The 22,440-nt window shown below is 37.2% G+C and overlaps 1 protein-coding gene across 2 annotated transcripts in view; it reads right to left on the bottom strand.

Annotated features, from left to right (window-relative positions):
- WWC2 (WW and C2 domain containing 2) overlaps positions 1 to 22,440 on the bottom strand; it is a 95,190-nt gene that overhangs the window by 44,639 nt on the left and 28,111 nt on the right. For both annotated transcript variants that reach the window (XM_086889879.1, XM_086889880.1), the window contains 3 exons: positions 14,953 to 15,062; positions 2,369 to 2,572; positions 1,300 to 1,376 (listed from right to left, as the gene is read on the bottom strand). In XM_086889879.1, the coding sequence (XP_086746005.1) occupies positions 1,300 to 1,376; positions 2,369 to 2,572; positions 14,953 to 15,062 (391 nt within the window). The remainder of the gene's footprint in view (positions 1 to 1,299; positions 1,377 to 2,368; positions 2,573 to 14,952; positions 15,063 to 22,440) is intronic.

Below are 22,440 nucleotides of genomic sequence, written 5' to 3' on the forward strand. Positions count from 1 at the left end.
TCCTAAATATACTGGTGATTGCCTTGCAAAGGAAACATCTGTTACTGCTCCACTCATTTTAGAAAGAAACTACTGCCTTGTTTCTTCTTTCTTGTTCCTGACAGGGTCCTTACTGGCTTTGATTCCCTCTACTAAGCTTAAAAAAATTTTCTTCCCACCTCCAGCATTCTAATAAGCTCCCTCACTAATCACCATGCTTTAATGGATAAGGGACTACAAATCAAGACTGGTTAGGATGAGCAGGTGTAGTCAGGAGAGTAACATCCAGACATGAGTTTTAGAGTGCATGCCATCCCTGATTTATACTGGGTTTTAAAAGTTGAATGAGCTATTCCAAAGTTCCTCTCAGACATGAATAGTCACAAATAATCACAACTCTTACTCCAGGTGAAGGAAGATGTTACTCTCTGGGGCTTCTATGAGTGTTGCTCTGTACACAGACCAGGAGAGGACAATGGAACAGTTGAGTAAATGCTGTCATTTGCTGCTTCTGCTCCCCTGGAGTCTGTATTCCAGCCCACACAGAAGAACTGTGCTGTGAGGTGCTGTCTTTTTAACCTGCAGGCTTTGATGTAATTTTTTTCATTACTAAATACAGAGAGTGTAGGCTATCCATAAAACATTATATGCCACAACTGAAATAAATTAAATCCCTATAGATATTTTAAATGTCTTCCACACCATTTCTTCCTTATTCAAGATAAATTCACTAGGGACTAGCCTATGAATGAAAGTTCTTTATATGGAGTTTGTTACTGACCGTACTGAACACAGCTGACCAAACCATGGATTTATGTTCATTAGAAATTTCAAAATCCAAACACAAACTTTCATGTTTGATCTGAACTGTTCCATTTTGACATAACAGAGGGGTTTCACGCCATTATTGAGAAATATTTTTCAAACCAACAGAAACTTCTGAGGCAGTTCCAGCAGCTAATGATGCATTTCTCACAGAAGAAAGGTTGTGTAAAAACAGTTCATCTAGATGCAGCTCACCTTAGCCTACTACTTTTCCATTTTCACTCTTCCATTAGAAAACAAAGGCATACAACTGAAAATAATTATCATATTTATCTAAACCTACATCTAATTAGAATATCTGTCAAAGTTTCCCAAAAAAGTGTTATCTGAAAGCACCAGAGACAGCTTTAAAAATTAACTTTAAACCTCTGAATGGTATCTAATTAGAACATTAGGAGGTTTCAGTACCAGGACAAGATACACCTGCTAGTTCAAGCTATGCTTATTCTATAATCATAGACAGAATCCAGATGAACATGAGTTAAAGACTCTCACCCTTAATCTTGTAGTGGAGATTTCAGCCTTCAGAATGTCAGGGTCATATTTTGTGCTTGATGAAGAGCCTGAAAACACTTTTTAAAAAAAGATAAAATAGACAAATATTTAAATACTTTAAAATCACTAATTAGTCCATTCCTTGATGAATCCACATTGATCAAAACCTTAGAATATGCTCAAAACTATATAATACTTTAAAAGCTAGCCTTTTATAGAGTAGTCATCATTGCAGCATAGCAGTAATTACTGAATAATCAAAATTTTCCCCTTTTTCCCCCTACCACTACCTTTCATTACATCTCTCCCTCATTTATTTATCCCAGGATCCTTAGGTAGAACCTCATTCTCCCTGGCTTTTTTCCGTGCTCTCTGCTCCTATTCCTCTAGCTGGGACATCTTGCAATCACTTCCTTCCTGAGAAGTGTAATTTTTAAGGAGATCTCAGGAAAGCAGAAGATTTATTCAGAAGTCTCAGAGATCTGGCACTCAGTTCTTCCACAGATGCACATGCTCCTTTCATACACTGTCTACTTCTAAGAGAGGTGTTTGGCCAATAACAAGCTTTGACAGTGCCTTTCCAGATGCCCATTCCCTGCCCAAGGTAACAACCTGTATCTCTACTCCATCCCTGGTCACAGAACATAGGCTACAAAATTACTGTCTTCTCTTCCTATAAATCAGAGGCACATTCCCTTCTTGGTCTATTGCAGACACCTGTCAACACTGAAGGGTAGTTCAGCAGGCAGCCAGGAAGGCAAGAGATCCTATTCACTTTGAACATAGATTTGGCATAATTTTGCCTCAACAAACTGCATGACAAAATAGATTTCAGAGCCAACTGTTCTAAATCATGGCTCAAAGGAGTTCAATTGTATCAAAGAGAGGAGGATTCTCTCCAGCAGAATATCTTTGTCTTAAATAAATAAATAATCTAGGGATGCTAACTCTAAAAAAGCCAGAGCACAAGGTGTTCCTAGCAAACCTTGAAAACTTATCCTAAAGAGAAACAGGATCCCCTGCAAGGCAGAGATCAAAGAAGTTACATTGTATTCTCTACTGTACTTACAGCTTGTACGAGAGCTTGATTTTTCTTTGTAGGCACCATTCAACCGTACATACTCATCCAGTGCAAGTGCTAGTCTCTGTTCTTTCACCTGGTACAGCTCCTTCTGGGTACTGAGAGCATCCTGGGCTATTGTAAGATAATCTTTTAACATTCTCTCTTGTTCTTGCCGCCATTGTTTCCTGGGATCTTCTATTTGTGTTGTTTCTTTATAGGAGAAAAATTAATTATTTAAAGAGACCTCTGCTGAAACCCACTGACAACAAAACTTGCTTCTTTTCCTGTAATTCACAGTTAGAGTAGTCTAAACCATAGTTTGCCTTTGGTTACTAAGCAGATGCCTCACTTCCGCTGTCACCACAGTGCATGTAAGAAACAGAATTCAAGGGATCAGTTGCAAAATTAGAAATTAGAGTAAAATAGACAAATGGTTACGGAGATCATTCCCATGCTGTCAACCTTGAATTAGCAACATCCTAAAACTCAAAAAAAAATATTTTTTGCATCAGAGTATTTGGAAATAATAGGATCAACAAAGTCTTTCAACATCTTAAAACAAGGCATTTCTGAACAAAAACTAAAATCAATCTTAGCTATTACATTTTTTCAACTCCCTTCCTCCCCACTTCATTATTTTTTACAGTCATATGTTATTCAGCTTTTTAGTGGTTATCTCTCTCCTTTCACTCTATAAAAACAATTTTATCTTCCCCCCTGTAACTGAACTAATAGATCATTAACTCTCCAGCTCACCTCTCCTAACTCCATCCCTATGCTGCTAGACACATGATCTAACACTCAACTCTCTTTTATGGCCAATAGAGAGGGCTGCCCTCAGTGGGCACTTCTGTCTGTCAAAGACAGGTGTCCGAGATCTGTGGGACCAAATTGCTTTTCTGAGATGTCTCCTTCTTTTCACCAACTACTCAGGTAATAAAAATGAGTAGGCCTTTAATTTACAAAGGGCTTCAGGTAACATTTGAAGTCCAGCAGCCACACACAACACAGACTTGCATAGGATACATGGACAAGAGGATCAGACATAACAGAAAGATCAATCTATATGTGAGATCAATCTAACTGAAGATTTTAAGATTTTATTTCTAATGCAAACATACAGAGAGGATTATATATGGTTGAATGTTCAAATTTATCAATATTTCCTTATTTAGTTGAGCACGTTTTGAAGCTGTAAAATGAATATTCTTCCTTTAAAGCTGTACTAAGTACGAAAACATTCTCATAAGACATAGCCATGAAAAGTCTGAAATCTAAATGCAAATGTGCACCACTCTTCCTAAGTTACATTCTGTAAATCTGCATAGATCTACAGAGATAAAAAGTAACATTTGGTAACAAAACATTTAAGTGCAAAGTATTCACTTCAGAATTTTTCTGCAAAAGTAGGAGGCACATTTGTTCTCTGGGTTAGATTTCTGCTGCTTTAGTCCTCTGAATTGCTTTACTGTTGGAACCAATGCAGGAGGGAAAAAAATGGGAACAAGTGGCTGAAGATGCGGAGAGGAAAAAGAACTGCAGCCTAACCAATGTGATTGCTCTAAACTGTAGCTGAAGTGCACTCTTGGGAGAAGGCACTCTTTCAACTCCATGTAAGAAACCAAAACAGCTTGTGTAACAGCAAAAGCTGATAAGGACAGGACCTAGTTAAAAACAATTTCTAATAGTTAATCTACCAGTTTTTCAAAAGCATTTTCTCTTGTTAATATCACAATATCTTGTTAATATCACAATAACAAAAAGACATACAAAGAAAAAGCAGCATCCCATAAAACAAACCCCGTAGCATCCTAAAATGACGATCTCTATGGAGCTACTGATGCATTTAAAAACAATTAAATACATAAACACCCTCCCTCCACCATTTACAAATGTGACATTTCTACTTGGGAAAGGCATTTCTTGGATGCGCACGATGAATTCATAGAAAGTATAACCCACATAAACTCAAGTGTGGTGCATAAAAGATTAAAGCAGAAGAGCTTTATACACAGTTGGTTTTCCAAATAACCCCAACAGGAACGCTCTCTCAAAAAAACTAGCTATGGCTACAGACACACATACACATATATCCGTGTTTATAGCCACCTGCTCTTTTACACAAAGATATTGGGCACACAAAGAAGCAAATCAATACCTTTTCTCTCCTAAATGGTCAACACATGTTCCTATCTGTGCCCACTTATTGTTGTTGTGCTTTAACACACTGCACATTCACAGTTATTTACACAAGATAAGAAGTGCTGGTTTCCAGACTTGTCCTTTTTTGTAAAGCAAGTTGAAGAGCATGAAGCAGAATTCTCATGGGTCAATGATCAAATACGATAAATGCAGTTATGGTGGTTTTTTAGATGAATGTAATGATGTGATTGTGTTTTAAGAGTGCAACCAGCAGACACCAAATAATCTTACAAGATTGGAAGGTCTCATCTTCGAGCATGTTGCAGGTAATTGCTTTGTAGGTTTTAAGTGAGGATTGCTCAACATGCAGCCCAAAGACCAAATGTAGCCTGCAGAGTTCTAAAACATGGCCTACAGATGCCCTGTCCTTGTGACTGCAAGAGAAGGACAAAGCTGATCAACAGCAGATTATTTTGTATTGCTGACAAATACAATCAAACATTTCCTTTTTGCCTCTCCAAGCTGCAAGTACAAAACAATACTATGATTATATGAGCTAGCATCCTTTATACTGAGAATCATAAATGAGTTAAAGGTGACCCTGCATTTAAAAAAACTGCACACTAACTTCAGCATACCAACGTTTGGGCATTTGCATGTGTAGGTACATTGGCTGATCAAATTACTCTCAGTCAATTTTAACTGCATGTATTTATTCTGGAACAAATGCTCAGTTGTGAAAATACATCACCATGGAAAAACAGAAGCAGTATGGAATGACTATCCTAGAATGGTTACGCTATCAAACAGGGAAGACTCTGAAAATTTTATTCTGTTCTCTTCTTAAATATTATGAATTTAAAAACCAAAAAAAGCATATCTCTTGTCTGGCAAGTTGTTCATATAATATATTTATATGTACGTATACATATTTCTAAAAACGTGTGCCTGTATAGCAGCACCATATGTTTGTTCATCTATATTTTTCAGTTAGCTCTATTTTCATCAGTAGGTTTATTCCACAGAAGAAAAAAACCCCAAAGACAGAACTATGGATGATATTTCTGGTTCTGTAGCACTACATTTTGAAATGTAGCACTGAAAAGTATGTTCATTTCAGCACCTTCCAAGAGCCGATAACTTTTTTTAAAGCAGCGTTCTTTCAAAAATAAATATTTATACTTCTCAGGAAAGATAAGGATTTTTTTCCTTGGACAAGAATGTTTCAAGCACCTGCTGTTAAGGTCAAACTTGTACACACAAGAATATTATTGAGATAGTTACATGCAAATAATTGAGGGAAAAGTTTCCTGAACATTTGAAAACGAGTTATGAAGTCCTTCATGCTTAAACCAGAGTGAGATTTAAACCACAAAGAACATCCAAACTTTTTCCCTCCCCTTACTATTCAGCAGCTAATGTTAAATAAAGTAGGGAGATCTCATTTCTTTTTTAAGGCAGATAAATGTTCCCACTGGTGACTGCAACAGGATACGTTATAACCCTGTCTGCAGCAGATAGGAATAATGCAGCAGATTGCCTGCTAGTCAGATGGAGAGATGTCATTTCTGCTCCTCAGGTGAGGAGGAAGCACTGATAATGAACACTAGACAGAGCTGTAGAGCTGCATCTGTTCTAGAAAATGCAAACTGGACTTCAATCATCAACAGTGGAAAATGAACAAACCATCTCCTCTTGGCAGGGCCTCTCCAACATTTTCTGCATAAACTTAGGTGTGAACTAAAGAAACCTGCTTCAAATGGATCTTTAAATGAGTAGGAGTAGTACATCAGGCTCTATGAATACTATAACTTAGATTTTTTTTTTAAATTGTGTATATCAACTTCCTTGTCCAAACACAATGCAAAAATAATGATCCATAGTAACAGAATTAAGAGGGTGGCAGTGTGTGTAATACTCAGGTTACTTATTCCTAATTTGACTTGGATTTAGCATCCTGTAAGCAAAGGCTCTTGCAAAGCAAAATTACTCAATTCTGTGAAGACAGCTTAATTTAAAACCAATTAATTAAACTTGAAACAAATTACTGCAAGTGTATAGTTAATAAATTTATTTAAAAACCCCAATAAACAAGCAGTTTATTTCCTCCTTATTTTTAAAGATCTGAATGACTAGCCACACTGGGGGGAAATTCTGTGGTCTCACACAGCGGAACCGCACAAAAGGCAGGATGGCACACTCCACCCAAGGACATTCCTGTCCCTGAAAGGATCACAGCCCTGTAACATAGAGGAGGAGGCTGTGCTGGCTTTAATCACACTGTTATTCATGAAATGCACTCTTCCTGGCTCACTGCCACCCAAGTTTGAGGCACTAAAACTCAGCAAAAAAAAAAACAAAAAAAAACCCAACAACAACAACAACAAAAAAAACCAACTAAAAAACAAAAACCTGGCCAGAACAATAATTCAAAATCAAAATGTCAGGACTGACCTTATGCCTTGGAAATTTTGTTTGTTCTTTTGGCAAAAATACACTTCAACTGCAAAAATGTTACACATGTCTTTGCAATTATACATAGGATATATATTATACTTGGGATACAGGCGATAGTCAGGCATGTTATTTTTTTTAAATGAGATATTTTTACATGTTATGTTCCTGTTTCCTATCAAGAAGTTCTGCCAAATTTTTACAGTCTACTTAACCAGAAGGAAACTATTACTTTATCAGCAGTAGATCTTATTTCCCTAAAATACATGGAATTACAATCCCACTAGAAAATCCCACTGGGAAGGGAACAGCTCCCTGACGCCCCACTGCTAAACATAAGAGAATTGGATATTTTACTACAGGATAAACAATATGTGGAAGCAATAGTTTTCCAATATCTCCCCTTGCCAAACAAAATAATAGCGTCAACTGGCTCTAGAACAACTAATATGTAAATAGTGTTAAGTCAGAGACACTTGCATTCAGGCAACACAGAGAACAAATGCTCTCAAGAGGTCCCTCAGAAAAAACAAGCCAGATAATCTAGATTGCTACTTGAGGAGGACAAATACACAGCAAGAGGAGAGAAAATCATGACATACTTTTTATTCTGAAGAGAGAACTCTCATCTGTTTAAACATATGTCCATATTATTTTAGTTTGTAACTGTTGCAGAATCACCATCTCAGAAAAGTGGCTATCCCAAGGGAAACCAGCCAACCTGGCAAGAAATGAGGACCAGAGACCTAAGATCTGTAGGAAGGAGAGCAGGGGAGAGTTGCATGCCACAGCTGGAGCTGTGTAATCGCTCTCTCTTTTGTCAGTGATGGTTTCTACCATGGCCTCAAACCCTCAGTCCCCACCTTTAGACATACACATGTTCTCTTTACACAGTCTGGTACTTACTCAATCCAGCATATCTGATGTCTGAAGCCCACCCAAACACTACCTGTCTCCAGAAGATGACATGGAGGCAGACACATCATGTCGGGTTAGGTGAGTTGTTATCAAAGGTCCAATGAGCCAGTACAAAGTAGGAAGAACAACTCAGCTGGGGGAAAGATCTTGTTTCTGGCAACAGTAAGCCTACTTACAGATCTAGTAATGCATTGCATTCATAAATATGGATCTACTCATCAATACTGTGTACCTTCACCCTCATATAACAACTTACAGGAATATTCCCAAACCTGGAAACCTGGGTTACCAGAAGGAGGCAACAAAACTGCAGTGGCTGAGCCCTGAAAAGGGTAGCTGTGACTGGGGCAGAGCTAATTCTCCGTGTCGTGGTTGAGTTCAACACTCTGTGCCAAGGTGGCAATTTCTCTGCCTGAAGCAGTAAGTGATGAAAAGATAACTGCACTACACCTGACATCTCTGGTTATCTCACATAATAATTGGAGGACTACCCCTTCCAGCCAAATGAACCCCACCTTTAAGAGAATTGTGCAGACCTGAAACCCTTAAACGGAACAGCTGGCTACATTCAGGTTCCCTCACCACTGGAACTTCTCCTTACCCTAGCTGCTGAAGACAGTGTACAAGCTAGAGATTGGCTTTTCAACAGTCCTCAATACTGTTGCTTTGTCAGGTTTACATCCTATTCCATGGAGGTGGTTTGAGAAGGAGCAGATATCTTGAAAGCATCCTACTGCATGCTGAGAGCAAGCTCCTGGTTAAGGGCTGCAGGCAAATCAAACTAGGGCCAGGTGCAGCAAAGGGAATTAAGATTTTAATGGTAGCCTGCACAAAAATGTCTCAAACATGGCACAAACAAAACCAAGAACAACCCTTTGACATATAATATCAGAAGAGGAAAAATGTTGTTGGATACCAACTACCACAGGATAGTGCGAGTTAGCTAAGTGGTGGTTGATAAAAGCAATTTTATCAACAACATGACGTAATCACTATGGATATGTTTATTCTACAAGTGTATCCCACATTACTTGATAAACAAACTGGCTTTCAACCCTCCAGTACTTTTGCCTGCAATCAAACAAAAATACACTTAGGAAAAGAAAGTGCAAATATTACCTCATTGTACTTCAACAGGCATAACACATCTTGCAGGCAACTGGGATAAATGTTTAGCAAAGGAGCAATTGCACTGGCACTAGTTTCTGGGAGAATAATCAAGTGTTACTAGACTGTCTTAAGGAATGTACTTTATTGTTTACATAGCAAGTACTTTCTGAATTTGTTTTTCCTTATTCCTTTTTTTCCCCTGCTTTTTAAAATACTTGGTATTCAAACTCAAACAACAAGAAAAGCAATTTGTACTCAAAAATTTGTAGAAGGTTTCACAAGTAAATATTGCATCATTTCACACTGACATTTTTGTTCCATAGGTACATAAAAATAAAGAATTGCACATTACAGAGACAGCAGTTTCAGTAAGACCATGCAAGCCAAAAAGATGACATATTAAAAATGATCTAACACATTGCTGGATACTCAAAGAAAATAACATTCTATCACATAATTAAATGGAATATGGGTTTTAAAGAGAGACATGGATGAAAACTAGGTTATTTAGAGTATGTTCAAAACTGACCTCTCTACAGTTTGTTTCCTGCCATCAAATATTCATACAGAAAGTGCCCCCTCTCTTCCAGACACTTTCTTAACTTTTCCATAAAATAATTTTGCTCTTGAATTTGAGCAATGAGAGAAAATGAGAACTTTTTCCAAGCTATACTGTCCAAGTATGAGCAAATTTCCAAAAAAGATTAATTCAAAGATTTTTACTGTTGGTTTCCTCTAGATATGGGGCAGCATATGCTTATCTATTTCAGAGTCAAACACAGTAGAAATTTGAGGATTTTGTTCTACATTATCAAGCAAGTAGGTAATGTTCTACTAAGACTAGCAGAACAAAGACATAAGAAAAAGATGCAAGTATGATCTTTACATAAATGCCAGCAGGTAAAACCATCTTTAATGCAGAGCCTTCACTACTTGAGCCTCCTGTAGCCAGCATGCACCAGATTACTCTAATCCCTTCCTACAGCCAGAATGCGGAGAAAATACTTTAAAAAAGAGTCAAGGTAAGACACATCACACTTGGGTTTCTGCCATGTGCATTTGCTAACAGTAAAGAGTCTTCACAATTGGTTGCATGTCACCACTTGCATACAAGATGGTGATAGGTCATGGGAACAAAGAGGACACATTTGATATGCCACTTGATGATGTGCCACTCGACTCCCTTAGGCTATTGGTAATTGCAGACTCGAGGTGGGATTTTCAGATTCCTCCTTTCCTGAGAATTGATCTGGCCTACTTCCATAGATGCAGATGTACTAGACTCCCAGGCTGAAACAGTCTATCCACAGAAGTCCCTGTGTTAGATAAACCAGTTGCACAAGCATAAACTAGCGTGAAAGCCTTTATGATTACAAGTAGAACTCTTGTAGTTAAAATGTTGTGCTGTAAGTGTGAAACTGTACACAAATAGCTATTCTTTTCACCATTTTTTTTATCATCACTGACTCAAGTTTTGATTTTTTTGTGGATGAAACAGTGATTGAAGGATGTTTCTAGGAAAGACATATTCATGCTTCCAAAAGGGACAATTAAAACTAAGTAGCAAGGAGCTGCAGAAGCAGAGAAGGTGGTTGTCCAACTCCATTTTGAAGAAAAGTGCCGGGTGGAGCGCAGGGAGAAGAGCTATCATACTGAATACAAAAAAAAGTGATGTGATAGTCTGAAATTGTACTGGGCTAGGAAAACTATTCCTTCCTATCAATATCTTTTAAACTCTGTCACTCATTGCCGTTCTGCTACCTTTGCCACTAAACTAAGAGCAGAGTATTTATGAATTAACTACACCAATGCAATGAAGAAAGCAACCACTTCCTTGTTATTCTTGAGACTTATCTGAGAAGATGAGAATTGAAAGTAAAGGGGGTAAGTTATTTAGGAACAGATAGGGTGCTGAAGTCAAGGCAGAACTTGTCGCACTACAGGATTCCCTTAGACGATGCATATCAAACCAGAAGTTTCCTTTTCTTTCTGCCATTACCTCCACAACTGTTCATCTAAACACACCATAGACTGATCCACATCAGAAAACCTGACCAGCTGGGGGAAAGGAGGCGGAGAACAACTCACACCTCAGGAAGCAGAGTGTTTCCTGTTGTCCATGTTCACTGCATATCCTCATGCAGACACATTGTGGGGACAGGAACCAGAGCAAGCATGGACTTCTACTTCAGCTGCTACCACCACCTAAGAAGTGCACCTGGAAATCACAGCCTCAGAATGAAAACTGGTTCCTGCCAAGCCTGCACATGGAACATGAAAATTCAAGGGTGTAATTTCAAAATGCCTTTAACCACTGCTACTATGAGAAGTAGCTATTCTCCATCTCTTCCACCTGACTGTTCATTCATATCCCCAGGTCACCTTCCTTTTCTTGCTTGCATAAATAGAGGTGTGGAAAGGAGAACAAATAGCAGTTGTTTTTTTTTTTACTTCCATACTGGATCAGTTTCAACTTGAATCAGCTCCCTGATCTGATTCACTGTCTGGCCATGCAAATGCTCATGGCAGTATAATCAAAAACTTTGCAGGGACAGAACAAAAGGCCAGAGGTAGCAATAGAGCAGGACCAATACTTTCAAAGATTGTATCAGCTTAAAGGTGTTTGCAAATCCAAGCTCTAAGAATGTAAATGTTTTCATCTCAGACACTTAATGCTTGATGTGGAAAAGCCCACAGGAGAATTGGAAAAAATTAGAAAGTGATGACTTTGCCTGCAGATATATGAAATAAAGTGGACTAATAGTTACATGTTATTTTCGGTATTGCCTTGAGTTTCTAACCATGTTATTTAGCAAAATCAGTAAATGTTAGCAAATAAGCTGAAGTAGATGAACACATGAGAACAAGGTATGCAATAATGATTATAGGAGTCAACTGCATAAGTCATAAAATCTTTGGACTTTCCTAAACCACAGTAATAAAGATCCTGCACAAAAACTCCTCAGGCGCTGCCCACTAAATAATATCCTTTCAGTCATCCTCTAACAAATGGGGCTACTGAAGAATAGGGTAAGCATTTAAGTTCTTACAGTATTAGCTACCCACATCATATGCATGTTCTGCCTTGCCAGATGGCCTGTAATCTGGTCTCTCTTGAAGCTGAAAGCATCACATTAAATCTCCTAATTGGGGTAAGGTAATATATTCATAAAGTAATGACCTCAGTCAGTGCTTCTCAAAGTGGGTTACATCATCCAAAAGGATCATGAGAAAGCCCTAGGGCAGTAGAAAAACCCAAACTGTATTTGGGGGCAAAAGAAAAAAAATTAAATATAGAAAATATAGAAAATGTGAGATAAAACTAAATTATACTTAAACATATTGACACCAAAAGAATCTGAGGGATTTTTCTATATTTGCACACTGCTCACAGACAATTCTTAACCCTTTGCAGAAGAGACGAGTAGGCTTTTCTCAGGTTTATGTGAGAGAAGAGAAGGAAAAAGATCAAGACAAAGAATTGCACAGATGAGGAAAATACTTTGAAAAAAATAAAATGTATATTAATTTACATATTTTTTGAAAAAAATTACTTTCTACAAATTCAGTAGATGTTTTAGAACTTTGCCAGGTGCAGTTTAATACTGCTTTCTCTAAATTATTGGGAGTTCCATCGATATCCACTGCAGTAAGTACCTATCTGATAAATGGAAACTCCACCCTTACCATTTTCAACCCCAAATTTTTACAGAAAAGGAGGGAAAAACCTTCAGTAACAACCTGCTCCTCAGCTCGCTGGGTTGGTCTGAGAAATGTAACAAAATTGGAGCCATCATAGTAAAACTGGTCCAAGTCCTGTGGACAACCTTAAACTTCACAGTTGGAACAAAAGTAGCTTTGTAGAGAGGCAAACAGTAGGAACAACTCTAGAAAAGCAAATGAGAAAAAGGACAGATAAGGGAGAAGCTATTCAGAATAATTAATTATGGGATGCAAAAGGAGAGAATCAGTAGACCTTTCCTCAAACATTTTGCTGAAATAAATCCAGCCAAATGGCAGTGAACATGAAGCATCATTAGTCACCTCTCCCTGCCTAACACATGGGAGCAGATTTCTTCCCAAGGTGCTATCCCTCAAGCTGCTACTTATGAGTCCTGAAATTCTTCTTTATCCAACCTGTTTTTCAGGCATCTATCTATTTGTTCTTCCTCCTAGCAGTAGGTATGTTTTTTCTCCCCCATTTGGCTTCTTTGTCCAGTAGCAGAGAGAATTAACAAAACTACTTTCAAAAGAGTAAGTCTTCCATGTTCTAATATAGCTGCTCTCCTGACAAGGAATTTTAACAGTTCAAATCCAAAAAAGCATACTCAGCACATCTGACTTATTACAAAACCAAAAAAGCACTAAACAGACACAAAAACTGTTTCCTAGAAAGGCTTTTCTCCACTAATTTCAAATTACCTCCATACCAGAGATTTCAATAGCATCAAAACATTGCATGCACCCTAGTCAGAAGAAGTTATAATCTCCATATCTTGCACATCAAACGAATGACCTACTTGTAAGATCCTTAGGCAGTTTACCACCCAGCAACTGAAGAGTACTCTCACAAAAAACATTGTGCAAAATACAGTGTACAAAACTAAAATTCACCGCTTTATAATATAAGTTTCACTGAAATTGCTATAAAGGAATATACATATTAATATAAGAGGAATCAAGTGCACTACTGAACAGTGGATGTATATTAAGTATATGGATATACAATTAAGTATACCAAAAATTCAAACCATTAATAGCTCCTAATATTCAGGAATTCACCTTCAATGCACAGGAGTAACATTTAAGAGTAAAGAAAGCATTTAAATTATTTCTAAAAAAAAGGTAACAAAGCTACAAGAGGTTTTCAGAACTGATTAAAAATTTTGAAGACACATTAAATAAAAGGAGCATAATTATCAGAGCACACTGATCTGAAAGCACTCTCAAAACACCCAGAAATGCAACTGGCCTCTCAAAATTTTACAGGTGTATACCCCATAATTTTGGCCTAGGCAGAAGTTAGAGACAAGTTTAAGATGAAAATCTCATTTAGATTCAGAAGAAAACCCTTTTGAATTCAGTCAAGGATGCTTGTATGTTTAAAAGTTCCTCTCATTGTAAAGCAGGGCTGTAAGAGCACAAATGAGGTTATTGGGTGGGATTCAGGTCTATATCTGTCTATCTGCAGGTGCTCAACAAGTACACCTGATATCTAATGTCCCATTTTAATTATCAGAGCTCTAGTCCAACTCAACCAAAGGAGGTTAAATCATCTCATCAGCAAAGCAGACACCCAGCCAGTCAGCTACATCACTTTTTACATTACTCCAGCTGAACTGGCTAGAGAGTACTGACTGGAAAAACAGCTTAGACAAGGCAGGGTGGATTCACTTGCCCATACATCTGAGATGCCATTCAGAAGGTCACCTGCCTCTTACTGTCCATGCCACATCTATGGACCTTGTGCAGTTGCCTCTGCTAATTTTAAGCATCTGAAATGGCTGTAGATACTTCGTAATTTTTAGGTAAGTACAGGTACTGCTAGCACAGATGCAGGTACCTAGATTCAGGTGTTGATCTCAAATAGAATCTTTGCCATTGTGCTGTTAAAGACTATTTCTGGGAAAATAGAAAAACATATCAATACGGAGTAATAAATGTATAAAGAGAAAATATAAATGCTTTCAGGAATATATTCATTTCAATAGGTCTAAATACCATTGTATTTCATGTTTTGCTAGTTTTACACGGTTTAGACATAATCACCATGCAATTAAAAATATACATAGAAACAGATGTAGCCATTTTCTACCAGCAGATTTTCTTGCAAGCATTATAAAGCCAATAATGCTATACCAAAGGAAAATTTTCCCCAGTATTTCTATTCTAATCAAGAATTCTGAGCCTAACCAAGATGAGTGGCCTTTTATAATCAACATGGCAAAAAAGTAAGAAATACTTACGGTTTATGTGATCAATATAGTATACACCAATCTGAGGGTCATACGTGGCTTCCCATCCCCATGGCAATTCATCCCCAACACAATCCGCAAATGACAAGGGCTTTGTTAACCTACAACAAGGAAACAATTCAGTGATATAGCTTTTCTCTCTTCCATATAGGTTTGTTATTCCTATTTTTATTATTTATTAATTATTAATATTAATTATTAATTTAATCTTTATTTTATTAATTCCTATTATGACAGAAGCTAAAGAAACATAGCAGGGAAAAAGGAGAGCAAGTTTTTTTCCCCTCTTAAAGTATTACTTCAAACATTTTTCAGTACAGGAATTCAAGTGAGAAATCCACTGCAACACCCTTCACATCTGACAGTCTAAAAATAAACAACAACCAACAGCTTAAAAAAAAATAAATTCCTATTTGTCCCCGTGAAAACTGCTTGAGTTGGTGAAGAGAGCGCAAGATTTCAAGATCAGTGTTTCTAATGACCAGAGACAGGGAAGTGAGAAAAGAGAATACAACCACCTAAGATGCAGTTAGCAGCACTTATCAATCCCTGCACTTGAATAAAACAAGCAGCAGTGTGTTCAGGGTTGACATTTTATAAGTAACATTTAATGGGCTTTAGATATTCACATGGTGCTTTTGTAGAAAGACAGATAATTAAAGTTTTTTCACTTTAATAATAGAGTACCTATTTGATATAAGAACTAGAGTGATAAATATAATACATGGGCTCTTTTCCAACTGAGGCTGAGCAAAGCTTTATGTGATCATCTTTTGGTCCTTTTTTTTTAAAAAATAAATTATTATTGAGTTTCCTGTTGATAAATCCACAGATAAATGCCATCTCTAACATAGTGATATATCTAATAGGAAGAAAAAGCAATTTAAGGTTTTATTGTCACCATAGTGACAATAAGATTAAGTAGATATCTAGAGTTAAAAAAAAAAAAATCCTCAGAGTGACATGATGAAGACCAGTTTGTGGGACACACAAGCAGCACTCCTTTACTCACTGCTGACTGTTTTATCACCTAAGACTGTTTTTTCATCTCACCATTAAAATTCTACACAAATAAAAAGCTAATTCATGTTTTTCAGGATTTTTTCTTTATTAATTCCTGGCCAAAAGGAAGAGGTTTATTGACACTTTACTGAGAAGAGAAAGAGAAAACAATAGTACATTTTACCTCTTACAAACTAAATTGGATTTTGTGTACAAAACACCAGATAAAAAGCACTTTACAAAAAAACTGAATTCTTTATGCAGCTGAAAAAAATAAATTTAAGCACGAATTTGATTTAGAAATCATTGTCCCACTATTATTTTTATTATCATCATCATCAATGGATATGATCTACCAATTCCTTAAGTTGAATAGTATTCCTCCAAGCTAGGGTTGCAGAAATCACAAAGAATAAGGCTCTTAGGATTCAAAACATTTTTAAATTGCAAGCTGGAATCAACTTCCTCATATTTCTCCAAAGTTTACATCATAATCCTGTGAAGGTCACTAACACTGTATTTGAGGTTCTGAACAAATTTGTAAGTATAACACAAATTCCCTAATTTATTGCCATTTATAAACTGCTATGTTAAACCACTAAACACACCAAAAACTACTATAAAATACAGATGAAATTACCAATGCGGTCATTTTTGGATCACTAGGTGACCTGGTTTAGGGCATATACAAAAACATGGATTATAAGTAGCACAAGTAGGTTGTCAACTTGACAGTGATTTCCAGTGAAGAGGAGGTCTATAGCAAGCTAAGCCAGTGTATTGTATCCTCTCACGCTGCTGACTTGCCTTTTTAAATCCAGACACTGGCACCGCTCTGAGTGGGGCTGCTCCAAGGACTCTCCAGAAGCCCCAGCTCTGACCTGCCACCTTGCTCCTCCTCTCTGGGCAGCAGAAGCTGTGCTGCCATGGCCAGGATCCAGCTGTGCAGCTCAGCAGGCCAACAGCTGGCTGGCCTGCTGGCTGCAGCTGCCTAGTGCCGCTGTACCACGTACACCTGCCCAAATGCTGCCTGCTCACAATTACCAGCACCACTTCAAAGATTACTGCTTTGTTGTAAATAGTAATTGCTAGAGAGAAAGGGGTGGCTCTTAGGGAAGCAGGAGAAGCCTTCCAAATGCAGGATAAACACAGGCACAATTTCAGGCAGGCAGCATGCAGCAGACTGAACACAGGGCATCTGTGTCACAGTTCCCAGGCCACTAATGCTCAGAGGAAGCATCAATCATGTAAAAGCAACAGTGCTTTGCTGAGTCTGGTTAGTCATGAGAACAAGATGTGCCAACTACAAGGGCACACCTACATGTGAAGAAAGGCCTGTCTCAAATTTGATTACATGTGTAGATGTATGTGAAACAAACTGAATAAAATTAAAGTTCAGTGTCATCCTTAGCCTTCACATTATAATATTAACTCAAAATTCAATTCGTGTAGTTCAAGAAGAAAAAATATTTGAAATGCCTTTTAGCAACATAGAAATCCTAATATGAATTCAAAATATAAACAGAGCCAGATGGTTTTTAATAAACATTCAATACTTTCACCAAAGTTACACACCAGAGCCAGCAACAGTCATGATGTGATTTTTAGATCACCTCCACAGGAGGGATATAAGCCCAGTACAACCCTGACTTTTCATCTGCACTCTACACCAATTTTACTTTTAATAAAATATTTCTTACTATAAATAGCACATTCTCTAGGTTAGACTGCAGTCAACTCTGATCATGCAAATATTCCATCCAGGTGTTCTCACCTGTCCAAAACCAGATACCATGGGAATGAATAACAGCCATCCTCTCATCCCAGACACTCCATAAATTAAAGAGACACTAAAAAACTGTAGAAAAGTACTTGAATGACCCACACTAGACCTTAAACAAAATGAGAAGAGGGAGACAGAGGTCCAAAAAGAGAGGCAGCATAGCACGATTTGTTTTATGAATTCTGCTTCGCCAGATCATGCTTGGACATCACATCCTTAAGATCTGAACTATGTCAGAACTGTTCCAGAGTAGATTTTTAAAACATAAGAAGGTTTGTACATAATAAGATCACAACTACTTAAGAGGGTAACATTTCCATTACTCCCTTTTTTGTTCCAGAGTCCTTAATAACACACCATTTTTGAGCCTGATGTGTCATTTTACAACTGAGCAGCAATCAGCACAGGGTGATTGATACCTGATTGCTTATGGCCCTCAGAACTGCCTCAACATAACCGCTATTTACTTTCAAAATACTTATGACAAATGGATGAAATTAACACAACATGAAGCAAGAGAAAATCTGCAAGACAAAAGCAGAGAGTTACAAGATATAATTGGACAGGAAATAATATCTAGGAACAGGGACTGAAGGAATCTTGTCTGTGTGAAGATCATTATCTGTGACATAGTAACCTATGATAGATGAACTGGCATTACAGTCATTAAACATGAACCAAGAAAAATGAGGTTTATTACACCATAATAGAGGATTAAGTGCTGCATGTCTTGGGCACTGATATTCTGAGATAGTTCATAACACTGTTTCAGTTTGTAGCCATACATTTACATGTTCTTAAAAGAATGTCAATACTCTAAAAAGGATGACATCAAAGTTCACATTTAGTATCCAATGAAGTTCAATTAGTCAAAAAAAGGCTTGGATTTCTTTAATGCATATCATTAAGCTCAAGTATTCTCACCTAGGGATTCCTTTTTCTTTAACCTTAGTGAGCAAGGGGCAGGTGTAGGTATGGAGAAGTGGCTATTTTAAGGAAAACCAGGAAGCGTTCTGCAATTCCATTATATAAACAATGCATGATTATGTCAATCACTTCACAGGTACTTGGGGAGACTTAGGAGGCAAATACAGTTTACCAATTGAAAATCTCTATTATCATAACAAATCCACAGTTTTCTTTCAAGTTTTCAAAACACGGGGTTAGCTAGCTAAGCTCTTAAAATGCAGATTCTGCAATGATATATGTGTTATCATTAACAGTTGTTCTTGCATCTACAGCCATACCTGTATGGTATGGTGGGGTTTGGAGTACACCTGTAAGAATAAGTGTGTGTATGCAGCTAAAGTTAATAATGAATCATAGAACCACAGCATATTCTGAGTTGGAAGGGACCCAAAGAGGATTACTGATTCAGCTCTTCAGGGAATGGCCCACATGGGGATGGAACCCAAAACCTTGGTGTTACGAGCACCATGGTCTAAAAAAAAACATGAGGCTGAAGATACTGGAAAATGGAACCATAGCTACAGATTGATGGATTGTCAGTGCAGAAATACTGCTTCATTTGGACAGCACTCTTATTCAATGTAAATCACATTTTGAGGTCCCCAGATCACAGAAATACATAGAAGACAGGCTTCTTTCAAAGACTGGGGTCCACAAAAAAATGTGACATTTATTACATGAATCAGTAAGACTATCTTTCTGTCAAGATACAGACAGCCCATGATACTTCCCATTTCTGTGATCTGAGAATATCAAGAGGCATGTTCTTAAAAATGTGTATGCACATATATGTGTACACACACACACACACTATGAACAAAATGCTCTATGCAAGAGAAATGCTGGATTGTGCTGCATTCCTGCTCTGAATCCTTTTTTCTCCAAAATCCATTTAAGATTAAGTAAACAGTAATACTGAAACATAAGTTATGCATATTATGGTTCGTATTCTATCAATAGAAAAAAGAAGATGGTTACAATAGGCAGATCTCAGAAAAGAGAAGCAGGGGGAAAGAGACACGGATGTGAAAAATAACCTCACCCCACACAAATCTGAATATACTTTTCTTCAGTTAGAAAGGAAGAAAACACAGGTTTGTAAGAGGTACACAAATACCTGAGAATTATTAACAGGTTCACCTTAATGCCTTTCAAAATTACTTCCAAGAACATCTATTTTGCTGTGTGGAACTTGACTTACAGCCAAGATTTGTAGTTTGGAATTCAGTTGTAACTAGGGTCAATGCTCAGTTTTTATAGCAACTTCAATGTGCATTTGAGGACTTTCTCCAAATATCCAAAATGAACTCATGTGCTTTGTTGTGTAGCAAGATCCTATGTGACACTTATGCAAAATGTTGTACAGATTAAATTTCACATTCATTCATTTCTCATATATAATGATGTATATTATACATTAATTATTTTCTTTTACAATGCAGTACTTGCTAGCACTTTTTCTTGACAGAAATTTTTCTGAAAAATTCACCTCTTCTCCAAACTCCAAGGAAATGAGAAGACAAAACAAAAGCTGCTATTCAGATGTGCAGAAATGGACAATCTATTAAAATGTAAGAGAAGAAATCCAGTGATGGAAGAATTGCATGCACATTTATTTGGAATCCATACACCACTACAGAAGGGTCTACAGATGGTTTACCCACAGTAATACCCACCAATACAACAGTTTACAAAAGGTTTACTTCAAGCACTTTCAGTTAGCACAATTACACAGAATAGTAACATAAAATCAGCATCAACTAATTTTTCATTTTGCAAAAGGATGAGTGGAAGTATTTAATTCTTATTTTGATCCATAGTTTGAGAGAAGCAAATGTAAAATTTTAATCAGTGACAGGAATGTACAAACAGAAGAAGAAAAATGTTCTCAATTCTTCACCAAACCTCCTGAATTTAGTGCTCAAGTCGGATCTCAAAATCAATTCAATTCTTACCCAACTTTCTAAAGCTAAAGGCATTATTACTTTGAAGGGTGTATAAATATGCATTCTAATCCCATACTAAATATGCTTACAAAAATGGATTTTACTCACTTCAGGCACTCAAGATTAATTTCTTATATAAAATTCAGGGGTGCAATTAATCTCATTAACTTCAAAAAGTCAGTTACCTAGCCTGAATTACTCCTTTAGGATCCCTAGGGAGGCAGATTCAGCACATCTATTTCATACCTGAAGGTTCCCCTCTTTCCCTGGTGAGTACAGGATTCTGAATACATGAATCCTTAGCTTGTGCAAGGGTAACTAAATTTAAGCAGGATGAATTCTGTAGCAGACAGCAGAGTGCACACAGAATGGCAAAAGAGACCCAGCTGTTGCTCCATGTTGCAGGTCAGAGTTAGAGAGAGGCATTGCTGCTCCCTAACAGCATGAAAATTATACTTCATAGCAAACACAATTTTCTCTTCTACAAATTACAGTGGCTGAAGCGGTAACAAAATGCATTTACTTTGTATTAATGTTATTAACTCTTAACTCTTTCCTAACTTTGAAAAATGGTAACCAGGCTGTTTACCTGTCAAAAGGGGCAGTACTGGCCCACAAAACGCCCTTTTGCCATATCCTTTGTTCATTGGATTCTATAAGTTATGAACTAGCAAATCCCACACAAAATCTCTCTCTTGAAAAAGCTCATTCATGAGTCTGTCAACAGGATTTCTACTGCTAAACACCATGTTCTTAACACAGTAGTGCCTCCCATTCAGGTATCAGGCCAAGACGTTATGTACAAACTTTGAATTGTTTAGGTACATTCTCTTTTAATATAAGGGTACTATTAAGATATAGCACCACTTTATTACAGGTATTATTTTGAAAGGGTAACTAAGTGGACATCAATACCAGAGAAGAACAGATCAAACAAGGAGCAGCATGGTCGCAATCCCAGCTTGAAATAGTGGTGCAAAATAAACAAATATGGTAAGGTCATGCATGTTTACCTTGCTCACAAGATGTGTGCAACCAAATGTCAACAAATTCCTGTGCTCAAAAGACAGCAAACATGCATGTTATCTTTTCTATGCCAAAACAGAATCACTAATAGCTCAAACTAAACCATTCCCTAATGATGAAATGTGTTCAGTAACATTAAACTTCTTAATAGCACTAAATGTATGCCTGTAGACATTAGCATGTGCACCACTAATGTGTTTGCTTTGTATTACACACACGTGCACACAGCAGTAGAGGTTTATAGTCAAATGTTCATGGCTCCACTCCTGGCTAGAATGGATATGTAGCAGTTAACAGTACTGCGTCTTCACCTTTTTACACCACTGGATACTCAAAAACTAATTGCAGAGACTGAACTCACAGCAGTTACACACTTTCTGGAGACAAAGATTTATTAACTCCAGCAGCAAGTACTTCCTGGATACATTTCACGAATTTTCACTTGTTTTCTAGATTTCAGATAATTTTGCTCCTGGCAGTACAAAGACAGGTAAAACACTCAAATTTGTATAAGATTAGAAACTTGAAATAGGCACTGACTCTAGTTTTCTAAAAAATTATACAGGTATAGTACCACTTTTAATAGCTTGTAATTTCTATCCTGTGATTGTTTTAAATCCTTGAATACTTAAAACAGACAGACAGCCTTAAAGAAATATATTTCTTGGTTTTACAGAGTTTCCTTGGTAAAGAAAAATGTATAAATATGCAGATGGAGAATTATACTAAGAGACATACATTATTTCTCTACCT

Source organism: Cyanistes caeruleus, chromosome 5 (genome assembly GCF_971803275.1).
Source record: "Cyanistes caeruleus chromosome 5, bCyaCae1.hap1.1, whole genome shotgun sequence".
NCBI classification, from domain to species: domain Eukaryota; kingdom Metazoa; phylum Chordata; class Aves; order Passeriformes; family Paridae; genus Cyanistes; species Cyanistes caeruleus.